At 40.3% G+C, this 24,094-nt stretch overlaps 1 protein-coding gene across 1 annotated transcript in view; it reads left to right on the top strand.

The window, feature by feature from the left end:
• rnf123 (ring finger protein 123) overlaps positions 1–24,094 on the top strand; it is a 105,659-nt gene that overhangs the window by 31,986 nt on the left and 49,579 nt on the right. The window contains 6 exon segments of the mRNA XM_076096003.1: positions 735–819; positions 3,737–3,876; positions 5,488–5,544; positions 5,908–6,039; positions 6,144–6,219; positions 6,928–7,012. Of these exon segments, the coding sequence (XP_075952118.1) occupies positions 735–819; positions 3,737–3,876; positions 5,488–5,544; positions 5,908–6,039; positions 6,144–6,219; positions 6,928–7,012 (575 nt within the window).

Below are 24,094 nucleotides of genomic sequence, written 5' to 3'. Positions count from 1 at the left end.
GTTCAGAAATCTACAAGAACAAGGTTTTCACACAGCAGCTCTGAGACATCTTCCTCCGCATGAATTAGACGTTTCCTCACTCATGGCTCCTCTGCTCTTACTCTGTTCACGTCACAAGAACACCGTTTTATTTCTGAATGCAGGACTTTCATTTAGCTCAACATAGTTGAAAACAGCGCAGCTCATATTGGAAGAAAGAACGACTCGTTAACGGACCGCCGAGCGAAAGCGTCTCATTTTAATTAAACAAGCAATTTATTGTATTTTAGCAGAATACTGAACGGAGCAGAAAGACAGAAGTTTATTTATCTCAAGCAATATTAAATGTATTCCTTACTTATAAAGTACTATACTCAAGTAACATTTTGAGATTAATAGTACTTCACTTGAATATTTATATGTATTGCTATTTTATATTTGACAGATTATTAATAGAAAATGTAATAAATTGAAGGATTATGTTTTATTCTGGATTAAACTACCCAGGAGTATAAATAGTACTTAAAATGAGCTCCACCTTTACCAGCTGCAACATTAAAGTGATCAACACATTAATGCATCAATAATAATAATAATACTACAATATGATATATATTAGTCTGCACTGTGAGTACTTTAACTATATTTCTATGCTAATACTTTAAGTAACATCTTGAATGCATATTTGTACAGGTGATGTTACTATTGTAAAGCAAACCTCCGTCTGTCTCCGTGTTGTTGTTGTTGTTTCTCAGGGTTGTGGTTTTGGATACAGATACACTCGTCTTCCTCACCTGCTGAAAACCAAACCAGAGGACGCCAACCTGCCCAGTCTGCAGAGTAGGTGGTCTCTCTGTTTTTATGTAATTTATTCATCCGTTTGTTTGTGTTGCTTTTCTGTCTCCGCCGTCCTGTTTTGTGTTTGTTAAACTGTCGGTCAGGGTGAATGTGAATGAGTGAGTTATCTCTTTGGTGGACCAGTGAATGATGAAGGGGGTCTGCAGACTTCCTGTTGCCAGGATCACTTCCAGCACCTAAACATAATTAAGCTGAATTGTCTCACTTCTCTACATCCTCTTCTTGTCAGTTTTGTTTTGTTTTTCGAGTTCTTGTTCCCGGTTCAAGTCAGACTCCTCGTTCTCTTTCATGAATTTCTATAAATAAATTGAGACCGCGGCTGCTTTCCTAGACCAGGTGTATATTATTACTACATCTGTTTGATTTACGGCTTTAATTATCTGTGCGTGTCATTTTATAAATGTGTGAAGGTAAGCGACGGTGGAGTGAGTGAGTGAAGCTGTCCGGCATGCTTCTGTATCAGGAGAGAGTCCCTGATGGTTTTTAAAAAGTCAAATCACAGCAGCAATAAACCAACATGCCAATTTATTTTCTCTTTTATCTTCGTCGATAAAGTTCAGTCTAGTTTGGCACGCTGAGCGATTAGAGTTAATTCAGAAATGAGGTGATTACACAATACAGTGATGAAAACATGAAACTTTGTTCTGTTCCTCTCTCACAGTATCTAACGTACCGTAGTTCATTCTGTACACAAACCTACACGTAAAATCAAGTCAGTTTTACGGAGGCCACGTGGCAAACTAGTTCTTTGTACGTATGAAACAAAAGTGATGCACTTCTCTCTTGATTTATTACCTCAGTAAACATTGTAAACATGAGTTTATGGTCTCAATCTCTAGTTTCAAGTCTTCTTCAATACAGCATGATGTTCATTTAGTACATTATGGTCCATTTAGAGTCAAACAGACCATAAAGCAGGGGATGCTTGTTTTATGGCTTTATTTTGTGTTTATCTGCACTCTTTATTTTGCCTGTTTTGTCTTCATGTTGTATTCTTCATGCTTCCCCGTGTCGTCGTCCTCTTTTCTTTGTTTCTTTCCCACTTAACTGATTTTCTGCTCTCTCCTGCATGATAATTGACTTTCGTCTGCATGCCTTTCAGGGGATCTGTCCATTGCTAGTTTCCAAAGTAAGTTATTTTCTCCATCGCTGCTGATTCTGCTTTCATCCCCCTTTTTTTTTTTTTTTTTCTTTAGTAAAATCGCTCACCTTTTGTTTCAGTCTCACCTGAAGCTCCTCCGTCTGATTCAGTAGATTTTAGATTGTAGAGTCCTGCATGTAAATATATTTTATAGCTTAAAAAGTATCAAAAATAAATGCTACTAAACTATTAATACTTAATTAACTACTTTCTATACAGTCAGCTAGATTAATATGTAAACAGTCATCATATATTTTGTATTTAGAATCTTGTTGTTCCAGCTGTGGGATACCTACGTTGCAGTACAAAGTACATCAATACTCTCCTCTTGAGGTGCAGACGGAGTAGAATACAAAGTAGCACAAGTTCGTGAGTCGTGTGTGTTTGTGACCTCTGTGTCGGATAATTAACCGTCTTTCACGCCTCACATTCGATCCTTGTGGGACGGAGAGTCGGAGGGCAGAGAGGAAAAACCAATCTGGGATTATTAGATGTAATGAACGCTTGACTCCTATCGGAGACGTCCCCTCGTCTCCTTGTTTGTCTTCCTCCTCATCCTCTGCTTTGTCCTTCCTCTGTCCTGTTAATCGCTTTCCTCTCGGGTCGACCCCGTTTCCTCTCCTCTATCTTCTCCCCTCGTTTCCTCTTTTGATACCTGCTCTGTCGTTGTAGACTTTATCTTCATCTTCATCCTTCTCTTCATCCGTCACTTTTATTCATGCGTTTATTCATCGCTTTATTTAATGGGGACGGTGCACATTAATAATTACATGAGTTTAGTTATTTCGCACAATTTAAACAACAAAATAGAAACAAACATAACGGAGATAAATATGATCACAGAGCAGGAAGAGGCAAAAAGCCAACTGGGCTTATTTGAAGCCTCCATTTAAAGTGTATTAATATTACAGAGAACATAAAATGAATATGCATCAAATATGACTATGTACAATAAGATGTTTTTACAAGGTATGAAATTTAAACAATATCAATACATTACAAACAACAAAAGATGTAGTATTTAAAAAATTAAAGTCCTTCAAATCACATTCATGAGACAATTTGTCTAATTCAGATTAGATTTTAGAGACTATGGTGCAGAGTAAATCTTATTGAACATTGACCTGCTAGTGAGTCATTCAGGAGGATGAAGATGTGAAGATTGACGAGTTGAGTAAGAGTGAAGCTGTGAATTGACTTTGAAGTCTTGAAATGATCAGGAATATTATCTCACAAATAAAAACACTAGTTTGAGAAATATTGACGTCATAAATAAGAATCTGCAGTTTCTGAAATAGAGATGAGATGAGATGTCTGTTACTCTCTGAAAACAGAATATATAAGATCAGAATTATTAGTTATTGAGATCATTTATTATCACGCAGAGCATTGATACTGTAACAAAAACTAGAATATTAGTTTAAATAAAACCTTTTCACTACATAGTCGGGTACTATTACAGGCAGCACAGGCTTGTGATAACATGACACGGGAGATATTAAAGTTCATAGAAATATGATGTATAGGATGCATTGTGATGACATAATAAAGAACATTTAATGTGTTATGTACTTTTAATTTGGGAAATGTAGTGGAAGGGTTTGATGGTGTAGAATAATGAGCTCTGATCTTTTGGGTTGTGGACGTTGAACCTCTTTCTTAAACTTCAAAATAACCTTTAAACCTTTCTGTGTGATCGACTCCTCTGCTTCCACTCGGGTTTGTTCACCTTCTCTTCTCCCCGTCTGATTGGTCCAGAGCCGTGTCCGTCGCTGCTGCTGCAGAGGCACATGGCGGAGCTGCTGAGCGTGGACAAAGACATGGCCGCCTCGTTCCTCAACAGCGTCCTGAACCAGCTCAACTGGGCTTTCTCCGAGTTCATCGGCATGATCCAGGAGGTGAGAACACGTTCACACCTCCAATGTGCGTCTCCACTGGAGTTTAACAAGGAGCTCCAGGTGTGGTGATCCACCGGGTCCTCCACTGTTGACGGTGAACTCATTGACCGTTCAATAAAGCGTTAATGGCTTCACTGGAGTTGCAAATAAATAAACAGTTGTCATTTTAAAGATGCTTTCTCATCTCTTAATTCTAATACTTAATATACAATGTAAATGCTTGCAGTGCGAAGAATAGTTTAACCAATAAATGATGCTGCAGGAGAAATAGAAAGCTTCGAATAGACCCTGTGATCAAATGTGTAAATATTGATTTTGAATATTGGCCGGAGCGTTACACGTTAACCTGCTTTATGAGCTGAAGACCCTGATGAATCTAGTGAATATAATCGCCGGATGTTTTTGGTTGAAGTTACATTTTAATAATAGACGAGAGAAAACGACTAAGTAGCTTAAGAAGGTCAGATAAAAGTCCTTTATTTTTCTTTTTTAAACCAAACAGTTTCTCGAGGAAAATAAAAATTTTTGGGACGGTAATTTCGGGGGGAAAGGTGCCTGAAAAGTAAACTGTTATTATGAAATGTTTTAGAATGAGTAGAAAAAACAGGCCTGATGATTGGAATGCGGGACAGATTTCACAGATCACATCGTCATTTTAGCACAAAAACCTCAAAGGAAGTAACTTAACCCCCCCCCCCCCCCCGTGTTTTATCTCCTCTGCCCTCTGTCTCCGGTGAGTGTTTGATTGACGGATGGTTCATCAGTGTTTTTTGAGAGCGCCCGCCCTTTACCAAACAATTCCCAGTGACTGCTTCTCGGATGGTTTTGTGTGAACAAACCATCGGGTGACATAAAGGTCGGGCTACACTAATATTATTCGTATTAAACTATTTGACTAATGAGATTCCAGTGGTGTCTGCGTGTGATCCAAACATTTCCAATAAGTCCTAAAGTCAACATTTACTGAATAAAGGTGGATTTAATAATTCATCCGCTGCAGCCTCGACGTTTCAAATCCTCCGAGTTGGTTTTGACACCAGACTGTTGTGAACCCAACGAGCCGTGGAAGGACGGAGGAATCATTTACACTACAGAGGGGTGTCGCTCGTCAACACATAAGACTCATTTACTGGTCGGACAATTTTAACAACAAAATAAAAATACACAAACATAACAGAGAGGCAAGAAGCCAACTGGGCTTATTTGAAGCCTCCACTTATATAATATTACAGAGAACATTGAATTAATATGCATCAGATATGACTACGCAAAATATTATTGACAAGATGTTTTTACAAGATATGAAATATGATAATATCAATACATAACAAACAACAATTTTATCTCAAAATACGACATTTTTATTTGTGTAATATTCAGCATGTAACGAGAGAATTAGTGAGTCATCAACATGGGGACAAAACAAACTGGATTTAAAATTGTTCTCACTTTAAGTGTCTGGAGTTATTAGTGTTATGTATTACGTAGCAGGGGTTTTATTTTGTCAGAATTTTAATAAGACAAATAATCAAACGTGTTGAAGATGTTTAAGTGTCTTTAAGCTGCTGGTCACAGATACAAACCTGTAGTTTCTTTGACTTCCTGTCTCAGATCCAGCAGGCGGCCGAGCGTCCAGAGAGGAACTTCGTGGACACTCGTCAGCTGAAGGTGAGAACACAAACCGTGAGGAAGGAACCGCCTCGTAGCTTCACTCAGTGTTTCAATATACAGAGGGAAGAGTAGACTGTGTTCACGGTGGGAACACCGAGTACGTCACCAGTGTGATCACATCTGACCATGATGTCACTGATATCTACGTTATTATAACATGCTGACGTTATGAAGAGCTCCTTCTGTGACAGGCGGCTTCACTTCCTGCTGCTGTCACACTTCACCATCAACATGCTTCAGTAGAAACAATTCACTCGTCAAATGTGTGTAACATCAATGAAACTGTTCAATATCAATGTTTTGTTTCTGTGTCAGACTCACCTGGTGTGTTGCTTCATGACGTAACGTGTGTTCTTCCAGGTGTGTGCGACCTGCTTCGACCTGTCTGTCAGTCTGCTGCGAGTTCTGGAGATGACCGTCACTCTGGTTCCAGAGATCTTCCTGGACTGGTCCCGTCCGTCTGCAGAGCTCCTCCTCAGACGGCTCGCTCAGGTAAGTCACACCTGGGCTCTGATGCACCACACCTGGATTCAGGTAATTCAGAAAGAAGTAAAACATGGTTTTTCATGACGTCCTGTATTTCTGTTCCTCTGCAGTTGTTGAACCAGGTGTTGAACAGAGTGACGGCAGAGAAGAACCTGTTTGATCGAGTGGTCAACTTGAGACTGCCAGGTACGTACACACACACACACACACACACACACACACACACACACACACACACACACACACACTTTTGGGTAATTCTTTTATTTTGGTTTGTGTACTTATCAAAATTATTATTAAAACAACGTGTAAAGCAATGCTGCCTGCAGAGATCAGTCAGTGAACGCTGTCAACAGATGATCTATGAGTCCATTTAACAGCTTGATGAAATACAAAGTTATCTTATTATTCTTATTATTATTCTTATTATTATAAGGAACCTGATGTGGTGTTGGAGAGGTTGAAGTTAGTTTCCCGGTGCTTTGATCTTGTAAACTTCACTCAGTTTTTGAACAGGCTGTTAAAGGATCTGATGCGTTCCTCTTAATGACTGACAGCTTGATGGATGGATTTAGTTTTTATCTCACTCTGTAGTTATGAGGTAGAATAACTGTTTGTTTAACTGATAAATATCCAGCTATAATAATTCAGTGAAGTATCAGCTGTCAGTCGAGGACTCTCAGCACTGAACCTACAGTGTCTGCCTGTAATGAGGCTACAAGAAGCGTCTGAATGAGTTTGTATTCAGTACTTCACAGCGACCTGGTTTCTAATCTGACCCTGGACCTCTTTGCTGTATGTTTCTCCCCCCCCCCCCCCCCCCCCCCCTTCTATTTTCGTCTCTACTTCTCTATCTAATAACATCAAACTAAACTGAGTACTTGTGTGCTGCAGGTCTGGAGAGTGTGGACCACTACCCGATCCTGGTGGCTGTCACAGGCATCCTGGTTAGAATCCTGGTGGACGGAGACAGACAGGGGTAAGTTGTATTACCCACAATGCACCTGAGCAGGTGTTGTATCTGTCTGGATGTAACTGGTTTCCTACAGAAGGAAGCTTCACTACATTAGATTTCTTCTTGGTTATTTTGTTTCAAAAGCTTTTTGTAAAAGTGACTTTTTTCTGGTCGTGTTTGTTCTTTATCGGTCGTTGAGTTTATTTGGGTGATTTTACTGAAGATGATGAGAACAGAAACCTGCAGTGCTGCCGGATACAAACTACCTGTGTACAGCTCCTCTCAATCACATGACTTGATTGTTAATGTTTGGTTTTATTTAGTGGTTGTAGTGTTTCAGAAATTCCTGAATTATATCTCTGAGGCTGACGTGAACAGTTTCTCGTGTGTGTGATGGAAACACGATCAATGTCTTTTATATAAATACCTGCAATATATTTTGGTTATTTTGTGCACAACAACCTCGTCGGCGTGTTAGAACTTCTTTTTATTTCTGGCAATCAGAAAATCCATTGGCACACGTTTCAGCGATATGGCTGTCGCCATCTTGGATGTCAGCCGTCGGCATGTTTTTTTGCAATCAATGAACTAAAGTGACCATATTTGGAAGAGTGACGTAGAGACACTGTATACGTCTCTGGTAGAGACCTGTCAATCACAGTAAGCCCCGCCCTAAAGCATAATTTACGAAATGAACATCATGCTTGAAACTTGAAACTAGACTTGAAACTAGAGATTGAGACCATAAACTCATGTTTACAATGTTTACTGAGGTAATAAATCAAGAGAGAAGTAGTCATTTTCTCATAGACTTCTATACAACCAGAGGAGTCGCCCCCTGGTGGACACTAGAGATAATGCAGGTTTAGGACACTTATGCATCGGCTTCACTCGGCAGAACCGGAGGTTGCCGCCTGAGTTGAACTAGCCATTGACGTCGTTCATCGTGCTGACTCAGCACAGTGACGCATCATGAAAGATCGATCAATCAGTCACCTGATTGGTAAAACTGTTGATCACCTGCTGCACCGGCGACTGGAGGGAGTGTGTGTGTGTGTGTTTTTGCTGAAGTTGTGTAAAGTGCTGCGTCGTCAGTTGGCCGGTCGGCTCGTTACTAAACGTCGATACTTGATGATTAGAAAATACTTGATTCAATTAAAAATGTGTCCGTAGTCTGGGTTCTAACGTGTGCAACAACACACTTCTGCCTTTCTCGTTCCGTTAACATTTCTTAATTAACATACATCGATCTTAATATAAGACCCACCACCCCTACTGGCTGCTTGTTTCTCTGTCCCTTCAGCCGTGGAGCCTAATTCTTCTACTCGCTCAAATCGATCAGTCGATTAAATATTCGCTGGTTCCACCTTCTTTTCTCACTAAACTGAAGATCTCAGACCCTACCACAGTGAGTAGGGATGGGAAGCCATAAAGTTTTTCTTCTCTTATCGGCCCTATTCCCTTATTGATTCTTGATAAAGTGAAGTATAGTTATAGTGAAGTCAAACTCTTCTTGATTGAGCCTGGTAGCTTTTATTCACAGTAGAACTCAGATGCGTGTCTTTATCCTGCTGCATAATATGAACAAGCATCCTGATCATATTCTTGATTAATAATAATAGAATATTACTCGAGTATTATAGAAGCTCTGTAGAAGATGCATTGTGTATAATATAACAATAAAACCTCCACTGACGCAGAATAACAAGCTGAAAGAAATGTAAACGGATAAGAACCCACAGCAACATGTGGAAGTGGAGGCCTGCCAGCTGTTTGTTTGGTCTGGATGATCTTTGCTGCAGAACAGAGAACGGCTTCTTTAGCTAACGGGGGATTTGGTCGCTTGATGAGGAGACACTAATTAGAGGAACAGATTTTCGGCGGTGCGTTGGAGCCGTGACTGCCGGCTTTTCATCAACATTTGATTGAGCTTTAATTAACAGGCTGTTCCTCCGGTGACATGAATCCAAACTCATTACCTCTCAATTACGCTGCTGTCACATGACACCGCCAAGGTTCTGCTGACTCTGTGTGGATCAGACTGAGAGGAATCCGCTCTGTGGGACGGTGTTTTTTGGGAGACTGGATAATTGGGTTTTTAACCTCGGAAAAATAATATTTTACCTCCTTTCACTGCACACACACACACACACACACACATAACCAGTGTAGCTTGAAATTAAGCCATCAGAACATTACAAAATATGGTGAATAAGTGTTTAGACTCTATGTGGGGACAGAAATATGGCTTCCTACACTGTGACTAGAGTTTGTGGATGAAAAATGAAGTTGTCTCTTTCAGGGCCTGGCTTCCACCGTGCTTCAATGCTACAGTTATATAGCATTATTAGCTCCTTGTGAACTGCTGGGCTTTGGTCTGTGCCTCCATTTACGTCACCTGACTCCGGATCAGCCAATAGCTGAATTGAATTGCAATTGCTGTGCATATTTACAACACAATATTGTAGAATTCAAATAACTTCAGAACGACACAAACCAATGAGAGACCTCACGGTGACTACGTCCACTTCTTATACACAGTCTCTGGTTGTCAGACACTTCTGGTAACAATCTGACTCTTTGGGGGAAAAACTGCACTTTTGGTGGACGCACATTGAGGGTGAGGAGCTCCCCCAACGATTACATTACTGCCAGTTTAGCAGCTGCCGGTTACAGCCGTCTCTCTCAGTACTGGACCAGTTTTTAAATATTAGACAAACTCTGCCGACTGTCAACCGGTTCCTGATGACGTCCGAAGTTTCCCTTTAAGTTCCTTGAAGTGGAAAAGAGATTTTTCTCACATATTTTACACACACACACACACACACACACACACACACTCACTCACACTCGCATAATGAGGGCCACAGTGGGGCGTATCACAGGGTGTTGTTGGAGGAAATTTAATTAGCGGACGATAAAAGCTGCCGGCTGGTGCCGACCGACAGGAATCAGATCCTGTGACTGAATCTCTTGTTTTCTGGTCTCAGACTGTAAAGTGCAGATTCTCTTCATGTAAAATCAGATCAAAAGGGATTTTATATTAACACGACACACACGTTTATTATAGCGAGAATGCAAACAAAACTGACATTTTAGAATAATTTGACATACACGTCTTTTATTTATTATACATCCACTCAGTTATACGATACAGAATTGCACAATGAAACATCGTTGTGGCCTCAATGCTAAACGCACAAGTAATTCAAAAATATACAAAATATTCAAATAGGATAAAGCTTTAAAGTAGGCAATTAAATAGGAAAAATATGTAAAAGCAGAAAGAAATTAAATATGAAAACTAAATTATATTTACAAGGAAGATATACTGTTAGACACACAAACAGTGTCATGCTGCATCATGTTTTTTATGTAAAGAGTATATTGTTTTAATAAAAACAAAATATATATTTTTTGCGATTCATATCGTTCTAAAGCATAGTTGGCTGTTATTAGTGATTAACGAGAGTGTTCTTTATTCTAACAGACAGCGCAGAGTATAGTTTATAGATGTACTCCGATCCTTTACTTAAATACCCCGAAACCTTTAAACAGACCCTAAAGCATACTCTGCTTTATGGTCTGTTTGACTCTAAATGGACCATAATGTACTAAATGAACATCATGCTGTATTGAAGAAGACTTGAAACTAGAGATTGAGACCATAAACTCATGTTTACAATGTTTACTGAGGTAATAAATCAAGAGAGAAGTAGAGTCATTTTCTCATAGACTTCTATACAACCAGAGGAGTCGCCCCCTGGTGGTCACTAGAGAGAATGCAGCTTTAAGACACTTCAGCATCGACTTCACTCGGTAGAACCGGAGGTGCTGTTGGTAACTTGGCAGAGAGGATATTTAAAGGTACACGTGCGCGAATGAGACGATATTCATGCTGAATGTGAGCCAAGTAGAGTGAACGACTCTTTGGACCCGTTTGTTTTGACAAAAACACAAAATCATTGAAAACACCAAACTGCTCCCGTCGATCGCTCTGAATGTAAAACCGAAAGCTCGGCCTTTCTTTGGCGTGAACTCACTCTGATCACGTGTGTCACATTTCAGAGCACCTCCTGCTACTTGATCCAGCGCTGCTCTGCATACCAACAGCCTGTAAAGACCAGCTTTTTGTTGCTTTTCATTCACATTCAGCTCAGGTTATCAGCCTCCACCTGTTTTATTATTCCACTGTGCTCCCCGGACGCTGCTTCAGGATATCTATTGATCCCCCCCCTGTCGTCTAATATGTGCTGTTTGTAGTGCTCCTCCTTATCTCTCAGCCTCGTTGTGGATGTCTGAGTAACGTCACTGAGTGAGTCGCATATTAATGAATAAATGAGTAATTGTGATCGTCTGACCCGCTGCTCTTTTGTCATCGGTGTCCTGATGGTGCAAGCAGATTCCCTCTCGTCTACTCGGCCGGCTTCTGTTGTGATTGTGGACGGATGTTGTGTGGATGAGGAAACATTTACCGGAACGAACGTGAACATCGAGAGTAAATACACAGAAATGACGTGAGCTGTCGGCATCCGTCATGTGGAGACTCTGGATAGAAACATTAGTGACTGATATATGTTAACGTTTTAATAAGTCAACGTATATTTTTATAATAAGAAGATGAAGTATGAAGTACTTGTTGTGTGTCTCTGGTAGCGAATGATCAGCTGAAGCTTTATCGTGAGTTTTGAGCTCATTGTTTGTCTGTTCTGGTTCACTCTCACCGCGTAACTTGGACAACTACATTATTACACGTTCATGTTTATTAATACATATTAATATCGTGACATGTGAAGCCCTGTGTGACTGCTAGTCAGTGTTTAAACTCTCATTCTGGGCTTCATCTCTCAAAAGACCAAAAAATAGAATCCATCTTGCGAGCCTATTTGGGCTGAAGAAGTGTTTCCCAAAAACGTTGTACCTGAAGACGCTTTTAGAAATGATTGAAAGATGACTTCTTCACACTGCAGGAGGAACCAAAGACTATATGGTTTTGGAGAGTTTACACACAAGCTGATAAAAAAATCCACAAAATTGCAGCGAAGACACCGAAACCTTTAAAGTAGAAAACCAGTAACGTCTCACCGGAAGATCCGTTTTCTCTGCATAGATACAGATTAAAGCCGCCCTAATGGACGTGTTCGTACAAGCGATAAATCAAAGAACGCAGTCATCTGACTCTTAACTCAGCAGCAGCTTCACTGTTAAAAAGGTGAACTTAATGGAGCTTTTAGCAGCTAAAGAGTGAGAGATTTCACTCAGGAGGTGGTGGAGACCAAACACGGAGATAAAAGAGAGATTAGACTCATCAGGTGACGCAAAGACTCGTCGTGAATCTGGTTTTGGTTAATGTAACTTAAAGACACACAGAACTTATTAACTGTTAACTTTAGTCAAATACAGATTCTCTGTTTACTATGTTGCCACCATTGTGAACCACATCCACCCGTTTAAAATGAGCTGAGTGAGAGCAGTGTGTCAGTTTACTGAAAACACAAACATTCAGCTGCCGTCAACAAATCCACGCCGACACACGAGGCAATTAACAGCTGTGACAGGAAGTGAGTTCACTTCAACGGTTTCCTCAACAACAGAGTTGCAGGTTCATTAAAAATTATCAACCAGAAATTTATGAGAGTTTAGGACTCGAGAGATGTCTGTTTTTATACATATACATATATTTTTTTTTTAAATGCCCATTGTACCACTTAAAAATGTAAGATGTGGTGTCTTATAATTGGTCTGTTTAAAGAAAATGTGACACATGAAGTTAAGAGTTTGGGAAAGTTTTCTGCAGATATTTTGAAGCACTTTTGTTTCCAAACGGTGCATTTAGATAAATCTGGGTCAGACGTGTTGATGTGTTCTCGTGTTAAAGACACCTGGTCAGTGTTTTGAGAGGTTTTGTCAGAGTATCCAAGTCTAATGAGTCCCGTGAGTTAAACTTCCTTCCTGCTGTTTCTCACCTCTTCTCTCTACTTTCACTGCCTCGTGTCCTCTTCCTGTCGTCACACCTCTCTCAGCTTTTCATCCACATGTTTATGCACCAAACACTTTTTTTGTTTTTGTCTCTTATCAGACAACCCCTGTAACGAATGATTATATACCGTATCTGACCTTAATTTAGCAGAGAAAACACAGATGACCAACAGACACATGTACGTAGCTCACTTATATAATTCATCCTGGTTTGATCTGGATTCAAGACATTTAAAGTAACGAGTGTAAATGGAGTCTGAGTGGTTCATATTGTCATAAATGTATCACAAAGGAAAGCCATTCTCTGTGTTTTTCTACGAAATCCATCAAAATGTGTAAATTTTCGCTTGTTGCATGAATACGGTCTTTTCAAAATAAACTTCCGTCTTCACAGGAAACTCATTGAGGTTTAGGCAACAAAACCACTTAGTTAGGTTCAGGAAAACATCGTCGTTTGGGTTAAAATAACCACAGAAGTGCAGAGAAAGTACGCGTTGATTGAACGTTGATTTCTTGTTCCACACGGGAACAAACAGCGACTTCCTGTCTTTATACTTTATTCATGATGACATACAAACTCATTTCTTGGGATATCTACAAATCACAGCGCGTTATTTTTGGTAGACCAGCCTGTACCATTGGACCGAGCCAGGCTGGCTCTTTCCCCCTGCTTCCAGTCTTTATGCTAAGCTAAGCTAACCAGCTGCTGGCTGTAGCTTCATATTGGTCGTACAGAGCGGCATCAATACTCTAAAACACCATCTTTATAGAGTGGGGGTGTTGAATTGTGTCAGAATATGTGCACAGTTATTAGAAATATAATAAAATGAGATGTTTTTATTGGATTTTGTACTTGCATGGACAAATAATGTATTAGATTAAATAAGTCACAGATTCAACCTGCATGGCGGCAACATGTGAAGAGCAGGTGAGAGAATAAAGAGTTGATGCTCCACAGATATCTGTCTTCATCAGTGATGGTGAAAGTTAATCTGGAAGTCTGAGCGACCGTCTGAGCCAACGAACGGCCTCTTCAGCCCACGTTGTGTTCTTCTCATATGTAAATTTGTACTCTGCCGCTTCCTGTTTTTAAAGTGAAGCATCACTTAAGGTGATCATATTTCCAAACTCTCGTCTCTTAAAATCAGAAGTGTGTCGTCCGCATGATTAGATAATCAGAGAAAGTCCTTTTTTCTTTTTTTTTTTTTTTTTTTCTTTTTTTTTTTTTTTCTCAGATTTAGTCACTCTGATGTCTCTACAGCAGCTTGTTAGCTTAGCATAAAGACTGGAAACACGGGGAAACAGCTAGCCTGGCTAGCTACTAGCTACTGGTGGTTTGAGGGGGCGGGTTCATTGGGTGGACTTTAAACAGAGAATTGTTGTATTCACTTTTCAGCTTTTGTACACATTCAACACACCAGATATAACATTGTAAATCAGTGAGCTTTACCAGTCTTTATGCTAAGCTAAGCAGCTAACCAGCTGCTGACTGTGGCCAAACAAACAGGAGACCGCTGTTTTGTTCCCTGTGTGAAACTATAAATCAATATTGAGTGATTTGTCACGTAAATTGCGTACTTTAGTAACGGCCCTCACGTAGGTATTTTAACCAAAAAAAGAATATTTTTCTAAACTTAAGTAGTTTCCTGTGAAGACGGAAGTTTATTTTAAAAAGACCGTCAACGTGTAACGAGCAGAAATTCACACGTGTTGCCTGTTTTTGTTGGAAAACACACGAAAAACGAGGAATAACGTTTTGTCAGGTGACGTACGAGCACTCGTTTGAGGATACGCTGAACTAAAAAAAAGCAAATCAGCGTATTTTCCTACGTAACTGTACTGTAACTTTAACCTCTGAACCCCAAGTCAATCATTGCTTAACATCCCATTCATTTTTTTCACGGAATCTGTTTTCAGTAAATGGTTTATTTGAGGCAAAACTTTCAATGAGACATACAATTAGAAATACAATTTCAGAGGGGTTAAATATCAGCCAGTGTTTCTCACTGAAACATTTAAAGGTAAATAACATTTTAATGTCTTCAACCCCCAAAAAATATTATTGCGAGACCAACTATAGGTTGAAATGATCGTATAAAAACATCTAGATACTCGGATACCCCTTCAACAAAAGTGCTGGAACCAGTGGACACGGAGTACTTTCTATATGACGATGTCGTTCACGATGATTTTCTTTCTCGGTACTGAAGGGGAAATGAAGGGAAGCATCGGTTTATGGGGTCCGAGTGATAAAAGCATGAGGCTTCATGTAATTGACCTCAGAAGCTCACAGAGAACATCGTGTGCAGACATTAGTCCGGCGGTCTAATCACTGCGGGCTGTGATGGAATTCCATCAAGGACTCTTCCTTGGTCTGTCCTGCACCTTATTGCTCCCATTATGCCGTCCACACGTAATGGTGTTCATTGACCAGTGAGAGTACGTCAGCGCTGTGTTGATGGTATCGACGTTCTGATCCACCTGAAGTCCACGCTGCTCAAAACCTTTTCATCTGCCCGATGACTCCACAACACATTCCTTTATCTTCTTATACTCAAACAGTACATCGTATTACGCTAACATGTAGTCAGTGGTGGTACATCTACTCAGGTTCTGTACTTAAGTACGAGTTTGAGGCACTTGCACTTGTGTATTTCTATATATCAGAGGTATATATTGTACTTTTTACTGTACTACATCTCAGAGGTACATATTCTACTTTTTACTGTCTGAAACAGTCACAAACTGCGACCGTGTATAGATTTACATGCACACACACACACACACACACACACACACACATAAATACATACTGAGGCTCATTTTGATTTCACATGCGTGATCTTTTCTTTTTGTGCATATTTAATGAGCATCGTTGGAGGGAGCCTCAGACACGTCCACGCAGTAAATCCACGCAGAGCAACATATCTGTGGTTGTGGACTTGTTTGGCTTCTTTCTGTGCCGCCGCGCTGCTCGCTGATTAATTGAATGGGAGACGAGCGCTCGTCCTCTGAAACAGCCTCCAGCTGTGTGTTGAACTAATTTCACGTCCTAATGCAGCCGGCTTTACTAATAGGTTTGGGCCACTCGTGGGTGTTGAAGTGTTTGCATGTAATAAATCAGAGATGCAATCTTCCAGGTTTAGCTGGAGCTTCATTCAGCTGTGCAGCTCTGCACTGGTTAGTGTCCGGTTAAAGTCATGAGATGTGTTACTCTCGTGACTCAGAAGGTGTTTTAGAAAAGCGGAATCTTTTTGTTATATTTTTAGCCCAGTATCGTGAAAAAGCCCCGAAATAGAATCTGTTGGTTTTGTTGCGTAAACCCGACTATCTGGTTTTGGACTTTTAAAGAAAGTCGTGCCGAGGGACAATTGAATACGAGAAATCAATAGATTGCATTTCATGACTACTTCATGAACAGCTGTGATACTGTGTTTATTTTCCAGATATTTATGTTTCTGAAATAAACAGGCTATTAATAAATCGGTTGGCGTATTATTGAGGTCCTCCAGTGTTCGTCGGGCGTTGACACAGTTTGATGTATGATTTGCTTCGTGACGTGTTTGTGTCGTGCAGCTTTGCGTGGGCAAGCAAAGCAGCAGTATGCGTTTTCTGTAAGACCAACATTTGAGGCTGTGGGTTCATAATTATTATGGGATGCAGCCTCGGCCCAGTTTGTTATTTATAAAAAGAAAAGGGACGACATGCAGACTTTGTATATTCTTCGTTGTCCCATGCAGGCCGAATGATTCACCGTATGAATTGGAATGTATTGATATGGTATTGTTGCACGTAGGCGGGCACATGTGCACAGTAACCTCCCCCCCACCCCCCACCCCCGAAAACAACTCGGAACACTGCTCACAAATGTGGAGTTTCATTTAGACTTGCATGCAGGTGTACAGAGGTCCAAACACATGATGCAACTTAAAGCCAGAGGCAGAAATACAAAGCTTTGTGTTGTGACATATTGTATAAATCATTTCTATACATTACGTTTGGTCAGGACAGGATTTCAAAGGATGAAAGAGGTGTTTTACATTTATGTCTTTGATAATTAAACCAACAGTCTCTCAATACCGTGTGACTTCCTGTCTGTGGCCGCTCAAAGCCGATTGGTACAGAAGATCTTAAAGAACAAATTTCATGTTAAAAAAAAAAGTCTCAGTAATTTCCTAAAGTTTTGGTGATGGTGTTTGGGACTATTTTCCGCTGCGATTAAAAACATCTTCTACAGGATCTCTTGGACACATTTTTCTTTATGTACGTCACAGTGATGTGGCAGCTCCTCCGTCTCTTCTTCTTGCCGCATTAAATCCACCGTTTTGTCAGAAAACCACCAGTTTTTTAAATTTATTTTTATTTTTTTAATTTTTATTTTTTTATACATTTTATGGATGATTAAAATCTCACAGTGGCTTCGTCCTCCTCTTCATCCTTCCTTTCCTGTCTCTGTATCAGCGTTCCTCCACCACTCGTCCTGTGTCGTCACTGATGTATTCTACCGGTGGTCTTTGCAGTGGGTTTAATGTGTTCAACTGTTGGTTTAGTTTAGTCTTCTTCCTGTCTCTGTACCACTCGTCCTCTGTCGTCACTGATGTATTCTACCGGTGGTCTTTGCAGTGGTTTCATGTGTCCATCGTGCTTCCCTCCCCTCACATCAGGGACTATTAACAGCTCTCTCCTCCCTCCACAGTGTAGAAAATCAATGGTGCTAATTATTGTCCATTACCTCGAGGCTGAAAGACATCAGAAGCAGCTCGCGGCCCATGCACAGATTAGATTTGAGACCGAGGCTAATTAGCTTAGCAGCTTTGGACCACGAGAGGCCGGGGCTCTGGGGATGTTGTGTTCCTGCCTGCTGCCAGTTTTATTGCTCCGTGCGATCGCTGCTGATCCCTCTGAGCCGGGAGGATTGTTCCTCAATACGTAGTAAGACCTGAGGCGTGACACTCGCAAAGTCCTTCAGTTAAGACAATAGGACTAATACATATTTAGAATTAAATTAAATTATGGTGTAGTGGTTACACCCAGAACTTCCCATTGGTTCTATCCGTATCCTTTCCACCTTCTAAGGGTGCTAACAAGAACCCATCCCGGGGTTCTACCGAGAACCCTTTTTTATTCCAAGGGTTTCATCTAGAATTCTTAAGGTTCTCGGCCAATGTGATGCAGTAGAACCCACAACATTGTTCACAATCAGTGTTTGAGAGGGTGTGTTCTGCATTCTGGGCGTTCCCTTTTAACGCGTGTACTTTCAACAATCCTTGAAGAACTTGAAGGGTTCTTTGGATTAAAATGTTTTCTTAATGGAACCATTAGTCTTACAAAGAAGCCTTGAGAAACTCTGTATTCAAAAACATGTTCTTCAGAAGGTTCTGGGTTCTGAACCCTAATTTCTCAGAGTGAGAACCGGAGCCTCACGGGAGGATTTGCATGTATTAAACGTGGCTTTTGTCAGCAGAGAACAATGCTTCAGAGTCGTGTGTTCACATGTGACCTGCTGTCTGTCCTCTCCTGGTTACAGTGACGGTAGTGCTGCTTCCTGTAGAGCCTGGTGTATAAATACACGTCTTATAATAACAAGTCTAATAACAGACTTTTTAAAGGGCTTCTTGATGAGACGGATGAATACAAAGATGATGGCGGTGATGAATGCGGTGATGCAACGTGAGGGAAAGACGAGTACTCTTTTATTCATTGCGGTGACTTTATTGTGACTTTATTTTATTTCTGGTTCACATGTGAGGGGCCACCTCAGTAACAGAGGCAGTGGTGCAAGAAAGTATTGAGATCAATAATAATGTAATTAAGGTATTAAAAGTACTTTGTTCTTTGTTACGTCTCATCTAAGCAGTTTGGGAAACTCTGAGACGTCCAACCAATAATCAATTTATTTTAATGTAAAATCTGCAACTACAGTCGAATAAATGCATTGCAGTAAAAAATACAATATTTACCTTTGATATATAGTGATGTACAAGTATAAAGTACCTCAAAACTGTACTGAAGTACAGTACTTGACTAAATGTACTTGGTTGCAGAAAACTGTTAACTGTCTGAACTGACTAACTGTGGTTAAAGACCAGTAACTCTGTACATTGTGTGTTTAAATTGATGCTTTTCTACCCAGAATGCACTGGTACAAAGGGGAGGAGCGGGTCCCTGCCAGGAAAACACATGTTGTGTTCTCACTAAAAATCACGTCTGCCGTCACGTTTATGGAGCGAACCCAGAAAAGCTCTCAAGCATGGAGTTGGTGTAAATAAGCTGCAGTGAGATCAGATGTGACTGGACACTGAGGGAGGGTTTTACACTCTGACTAATAACATTAACTGTTTTTTAAAGTTTAAAAACATGTTACATCTGGTAGCTGTTAGGTGACAAATAAGTCAACTTTGACTCCTCGTGTTACAAGAGGAAAGAACAGTGGACTCGCACACAGCTTCCGTTCACATGACGGGTATCGAATGATGAACTCTAATGGATTTCAGGTTCACTTTTTTAAGGGTACCGGTGTGGAGTGACAACTGGCTACGTCGTAGACGTCGTCCCTCAACTCCGTTCTTGCATCCCCAGTTGCTAATCTGATTTTAAACAGTGACCGGCAGAGAGAGAGTCTTGGCCCAGATATCCGTTATACATTATTCTGCTGAGTATACAGAAACTCCAAAATATTGGGTCCCCCCCCCAGAGGCTAAATCGACCTCAGACCGATGGGTTCCGAGGTTGTGGTTCTGACTGAAATGCATCAACAGCTATTGGATGGATTGTGATGAAATGTGGTTTCATCGTTCATGGTCCCCTCAGGATGAACTGTAATAAATGATGATCCTCTTTTTCATCCAGCGGCGTCATCGGGTCCAGTACTTTGATTTATGAACAAAAACCTGCAGAACTAATGACATCATCCGCCTCAGCCGCGCTGAAAGTGTTTGTGTAACCTTTTTATAAACTGGACAGCTGCTGTAGTACGTACACACACACACACACACACACACACACACACACCTGCTAGAGCTTCAATAGCGTTACTCATGCGACACATGTTGCAGAAGAAGGAGCCGTGACACAAGCAGGTTTCTGAACACATTCACTGAGCAGTGCCGCTACAGTTCCATCACTTTTATTTGTTTCCTAAACAGCTCATTCAAACATTCGTGGTCATCAATTAGAAGACTAGATGAAGACAATAATCTTGTTTTGGGACAGGTGGATAGTCATCAGTTAGCCTTTTGAGTCGTACAAACAAACCCTGTATTACACCAACACATCTGAAGTCTTACGGTTATAAAAGCACGTGGCTCGGCAGTTTAAACAGGAGATGAGGGCAGAATGTGATAAGAGCTTAATTCCCCTTAATAACCTTTGTAGTAACAAAGTACTACGTTCTCTTTTCCTGGGAAGGTCTTAAAGCAGCTTCTTGCGATCGTCATGAACACAAACATTGGTTCAACAAAAGTTCGTCATTTTGTGCACCAATCAGGCGTCGGCAACATTTGAAAGAAAAGCTGTTGACAGTTGTGATCGTTCTGATATCAACACGTTCTCACTCCAGACTCATCACGCTTGGTCGGGACTCTTTGGCGGCACTTTCCAGGCTGGTGCCATCCAGCGTTAGTAGCTGTTCCTACGAAAAGTAATGCGTCGTCATTCGTAGACATCCCACGAAATGACTTTATGTGATATCCACGTAATCACGAAAGAGGAAGTATAAAGACCGCTGAAGCTCACACAGGGCGGGAGGTGCTAACATGGATCTTTCACAGAGGAGACCGCTGTTCGAACCCCGAGTGAAATGAGAATATAACGTTGGTTTATTTGTCACGCAACATGCCTACTTCAGTAACGGCACTTCCGCGGTTATTTCAACCCAAACAACGAACTTAAACTAACTGTGAAGATGGAAGACTTTCGTAGGAAAACGTAACTTGTTAATGCACTGGCTAACCCTTAATAATTTATGTGCAGGGTGTTGTGTGTGAGAGATGTAAGTCTGTTTGTGTACTACTTGGTTAGGTTTAGGAAAATATCTTGGTTTGGGTTGAAATAAGTACGTTTGTTACGTAATTTAAGTTGCGTGCGTGAATAAAGAATGTAAATTACAATAAATCAGCTTAACACACAATAAGTTGGTTTCAGACGTACATAAACTGCGGTCTCCTTGGTGAAAGTCCTGTTTGTTTGAGCCATCCATCCTTCCCGAACTCCAACTTTATTGTAAATCACCTGACTTCGTCCTTTAATCCCGTCATCACTTCCTGGCGTGTCCAACACGGACGCTAGAGTGGTGAGTGGAGCGTCGTAGTCTGAATTAAAGCAGTGTTCTTACTCCCGACTCGCCAGTGGTGTCAAAGTTATGGAGAACAAAATAAGATTTAAAACCAAGTATCCAGGGGCTTTTAAAAGACACAATATTACAAAAAACTGTTTAGATAAAACCTGTCTTCTACATTCTGAAAGCAATTTAAAGCAACTAATTCTTGCACAATAACTACATGATTTACTTTTTGCAATCCCATATTTTGATTAGTGCTAATTAGCAAACATTAGCATGCTAACGGCCCTAACGGAGATGAACATGTTGTTAGCATCATGACAGATGCTCATCTAATCCGAGTGAAATATCAGATTGTTGTAAAATAAATTTTTATTGTTTTCTCATGCAGGTGTTGAATGTGCCAGATGAACCATTAGTTGTTGTGATGTCCTACCAATAGTTTAAGAAAAAAAAAAAGTGTTAATATATAAAATATATAATTGTAATATATTTATTCCACTTGGATTGTATAGTTAGATATTCTTTCTATATATTCAGTGTTTTTTATTATTTGTAGGATTATTAAAGCTACTGTTCAAAGTGGTCACTGTGTTTAAACATGCGTTTTGTGTATTTTATTATTATTCAGAAGTGTATTTGCATTCATGTCTGATTATATTGAGTTAGTTTTAAAGTGTAACTAGTGGCTCATGCATTTATTTTGACAATAGTTCATTCATTAACCAGCATCGACACATTCATCCACCTGGTTTGTATATTTTCTCTATTTTTCCTTGTGAAGTACACACACACACACACACACACACACACACACACACACACACACAGTGTCGTTGTCGGAGCAGATTTCCCTCGTCTTCTGAGCGGTCCTCTGTTACCGTGGAAACGACAGAGCAGCTTGGACGGAGGGTGGGAGACGGTGACGAAGGAGGAAGTTCTGAGGAAAATTGAGATGGAGGAGGAAAGGTGGGAGGAGGCGAGGAAGGACAGACTTGTGAAGGGTCAGAGCGGTTTAGGGCTGAAGCAGAGAGTAGAGGTTTGAGGGATAGACCTGAGTGAAGGAAAGATCACACGAGAGGTTTAGGAGGGAGGAAAGGTTACAAAGGAGGTAGTAGAAATAACAAAGTATAGTAAATGGGGGAGGGGCAGAACGGAGAGACATTTTGGGGAGAAAAGGAGACAGAAACAGAATGAGACACAGTCAGATTATTTAATATAACTAAAGATTAAAGACAAACGGTAAACTCATCTCAATTACATATAATTCACAAGGTTTTTCTCACAATTTATTTTTTTTAACAAAAGGAGTTTGAAGACAAAATATGCCGGGAAACATTATTCCATTATTTTTCAGGCAAAAAAATCTACAAAATATATTTTGGAGCCGACATTGGGTGAAGGCAGGGTACACCTGGACAGGTTGCCAGTTTATCGCAGGGCACATGTAGAGACAGACAAACATTCACGCCTACGGGCAATTTTGAGTCTCCAAATAACCTAAGCTGCATGTCTTTGGACTGTGGGAGGGAACCCACGCTGCTACCGGGAGAACGTGCAAACGCCACACAGGACCACCCGGATCGGCGATCGAACCCGGGCCCCTCTTGCTGTGAGGTGACAGTGCTAGCCACTGCACCACCGTGCAGCCCAAAATCCCAAATCAAATTAGTGAATGAATAATGCAAATTAAGAACATTTTTAGCTTTGAATTTACATGTTTTTTTGTTCTCTGCCGCTCAAAAAGAGTATCGCAAATTCATTTATCTCCCTGTTTTGAATCGTCACGTATTTGCATCGCAGATTTACTGCCTTGTGAAGTATCGTTACATTCCTAATAAAGACAGCAGCAGCTCCATCATATAGTCTCATTTAGTTGATTATTTTCTCAATTAATGAATCGGTTTGGTCTATAAAAAAACACAAGATAATTAGTCAAAGGTGATATCATCTGTCAGAAAATCAAAAAAGGAAAGTTATTATGAAGTTAGACTCAAGGAAATGCATCAAAGATTTCCCAGTTTTGTTTAAAGAAAATGATTTAAAGTCAATTTAAGCCCAATGTTTTTCTCTTTCAGCTCCGTTTTTGGTATCCTCTTTAGGTAAATATCTGTCTCTTTAGCTGCTAAATGCTCCACAATGTTCACCAGCTCGTCTCTAACGGAGTCTGTCTGCTGGTTCCTGCTGAGCAGATGAAGTACAGTTGCTTTTTACAGCCTTCTACAACTGTATATTCAGCTGATCATTATATGCGTTATAACCACTTTAATGTGTATCATCTATGTAACGGACTCTATAATTTAATTGGCCGACCACGACAGCTCCTGTCTGTAACATCAGTGTGGACAGAAGGAGACGTTGATGAGTTTTGGCTCCACAGAGCTCTGATGCACAGATGGAGCAAAAAACCAACAAGCTAACATGCTAAATGAATGAACACTGGGGTCCGTTCACATCGACGCTCATTAATACGACCTAATGTAATTAATTTGTTTACCGACGTGACATTTATTTGATTTACTGCGCGGCTGTAGAAGCCTGCAGGGCTTTTTCACAGAAAATAACTGGATGGAAATGAAACATTTATTCAGCCCCTCGTGTTAGTTTTAGTATTTAAAAGACAAAAAGGATTTTGTGATGTAGTGATGTAATAGTTCTGTCCTCATAAATGCAATTTAAGGCCTAAAGAAACGGTTTGATTACATTATTTCTAAGAAATATGCACGATAGCACATGGTTCAATGTTCTTTTTTTTCAAATAACAACCAAAGTTAATTATCACGTTTAACCATCATTTAAGTAAATTAAACTGGAGTTTCACCAGCAAGCTGAGCTCTCTGCAGCTCCCT

This window comes from Anarhichas minor, unplaced genomic scaffold (genome assembly GCF_050575085.1).
Source record: "Anarhichas minor isolate MPS153535 unplaced genomic scaffold, ASM5057508v1 ptg000021l, whole genome shotgun sequence".
Classification (NCBI taxonomy): Eukaryota; Metazoa; Chordata; class Actinopteri; order Perciformes; family Anarhichadidae; genus Anarhichas; species Anarhichas minor.
This window is presented reverse-complemented; position numbering and strand designations above follow the sequence as displayed.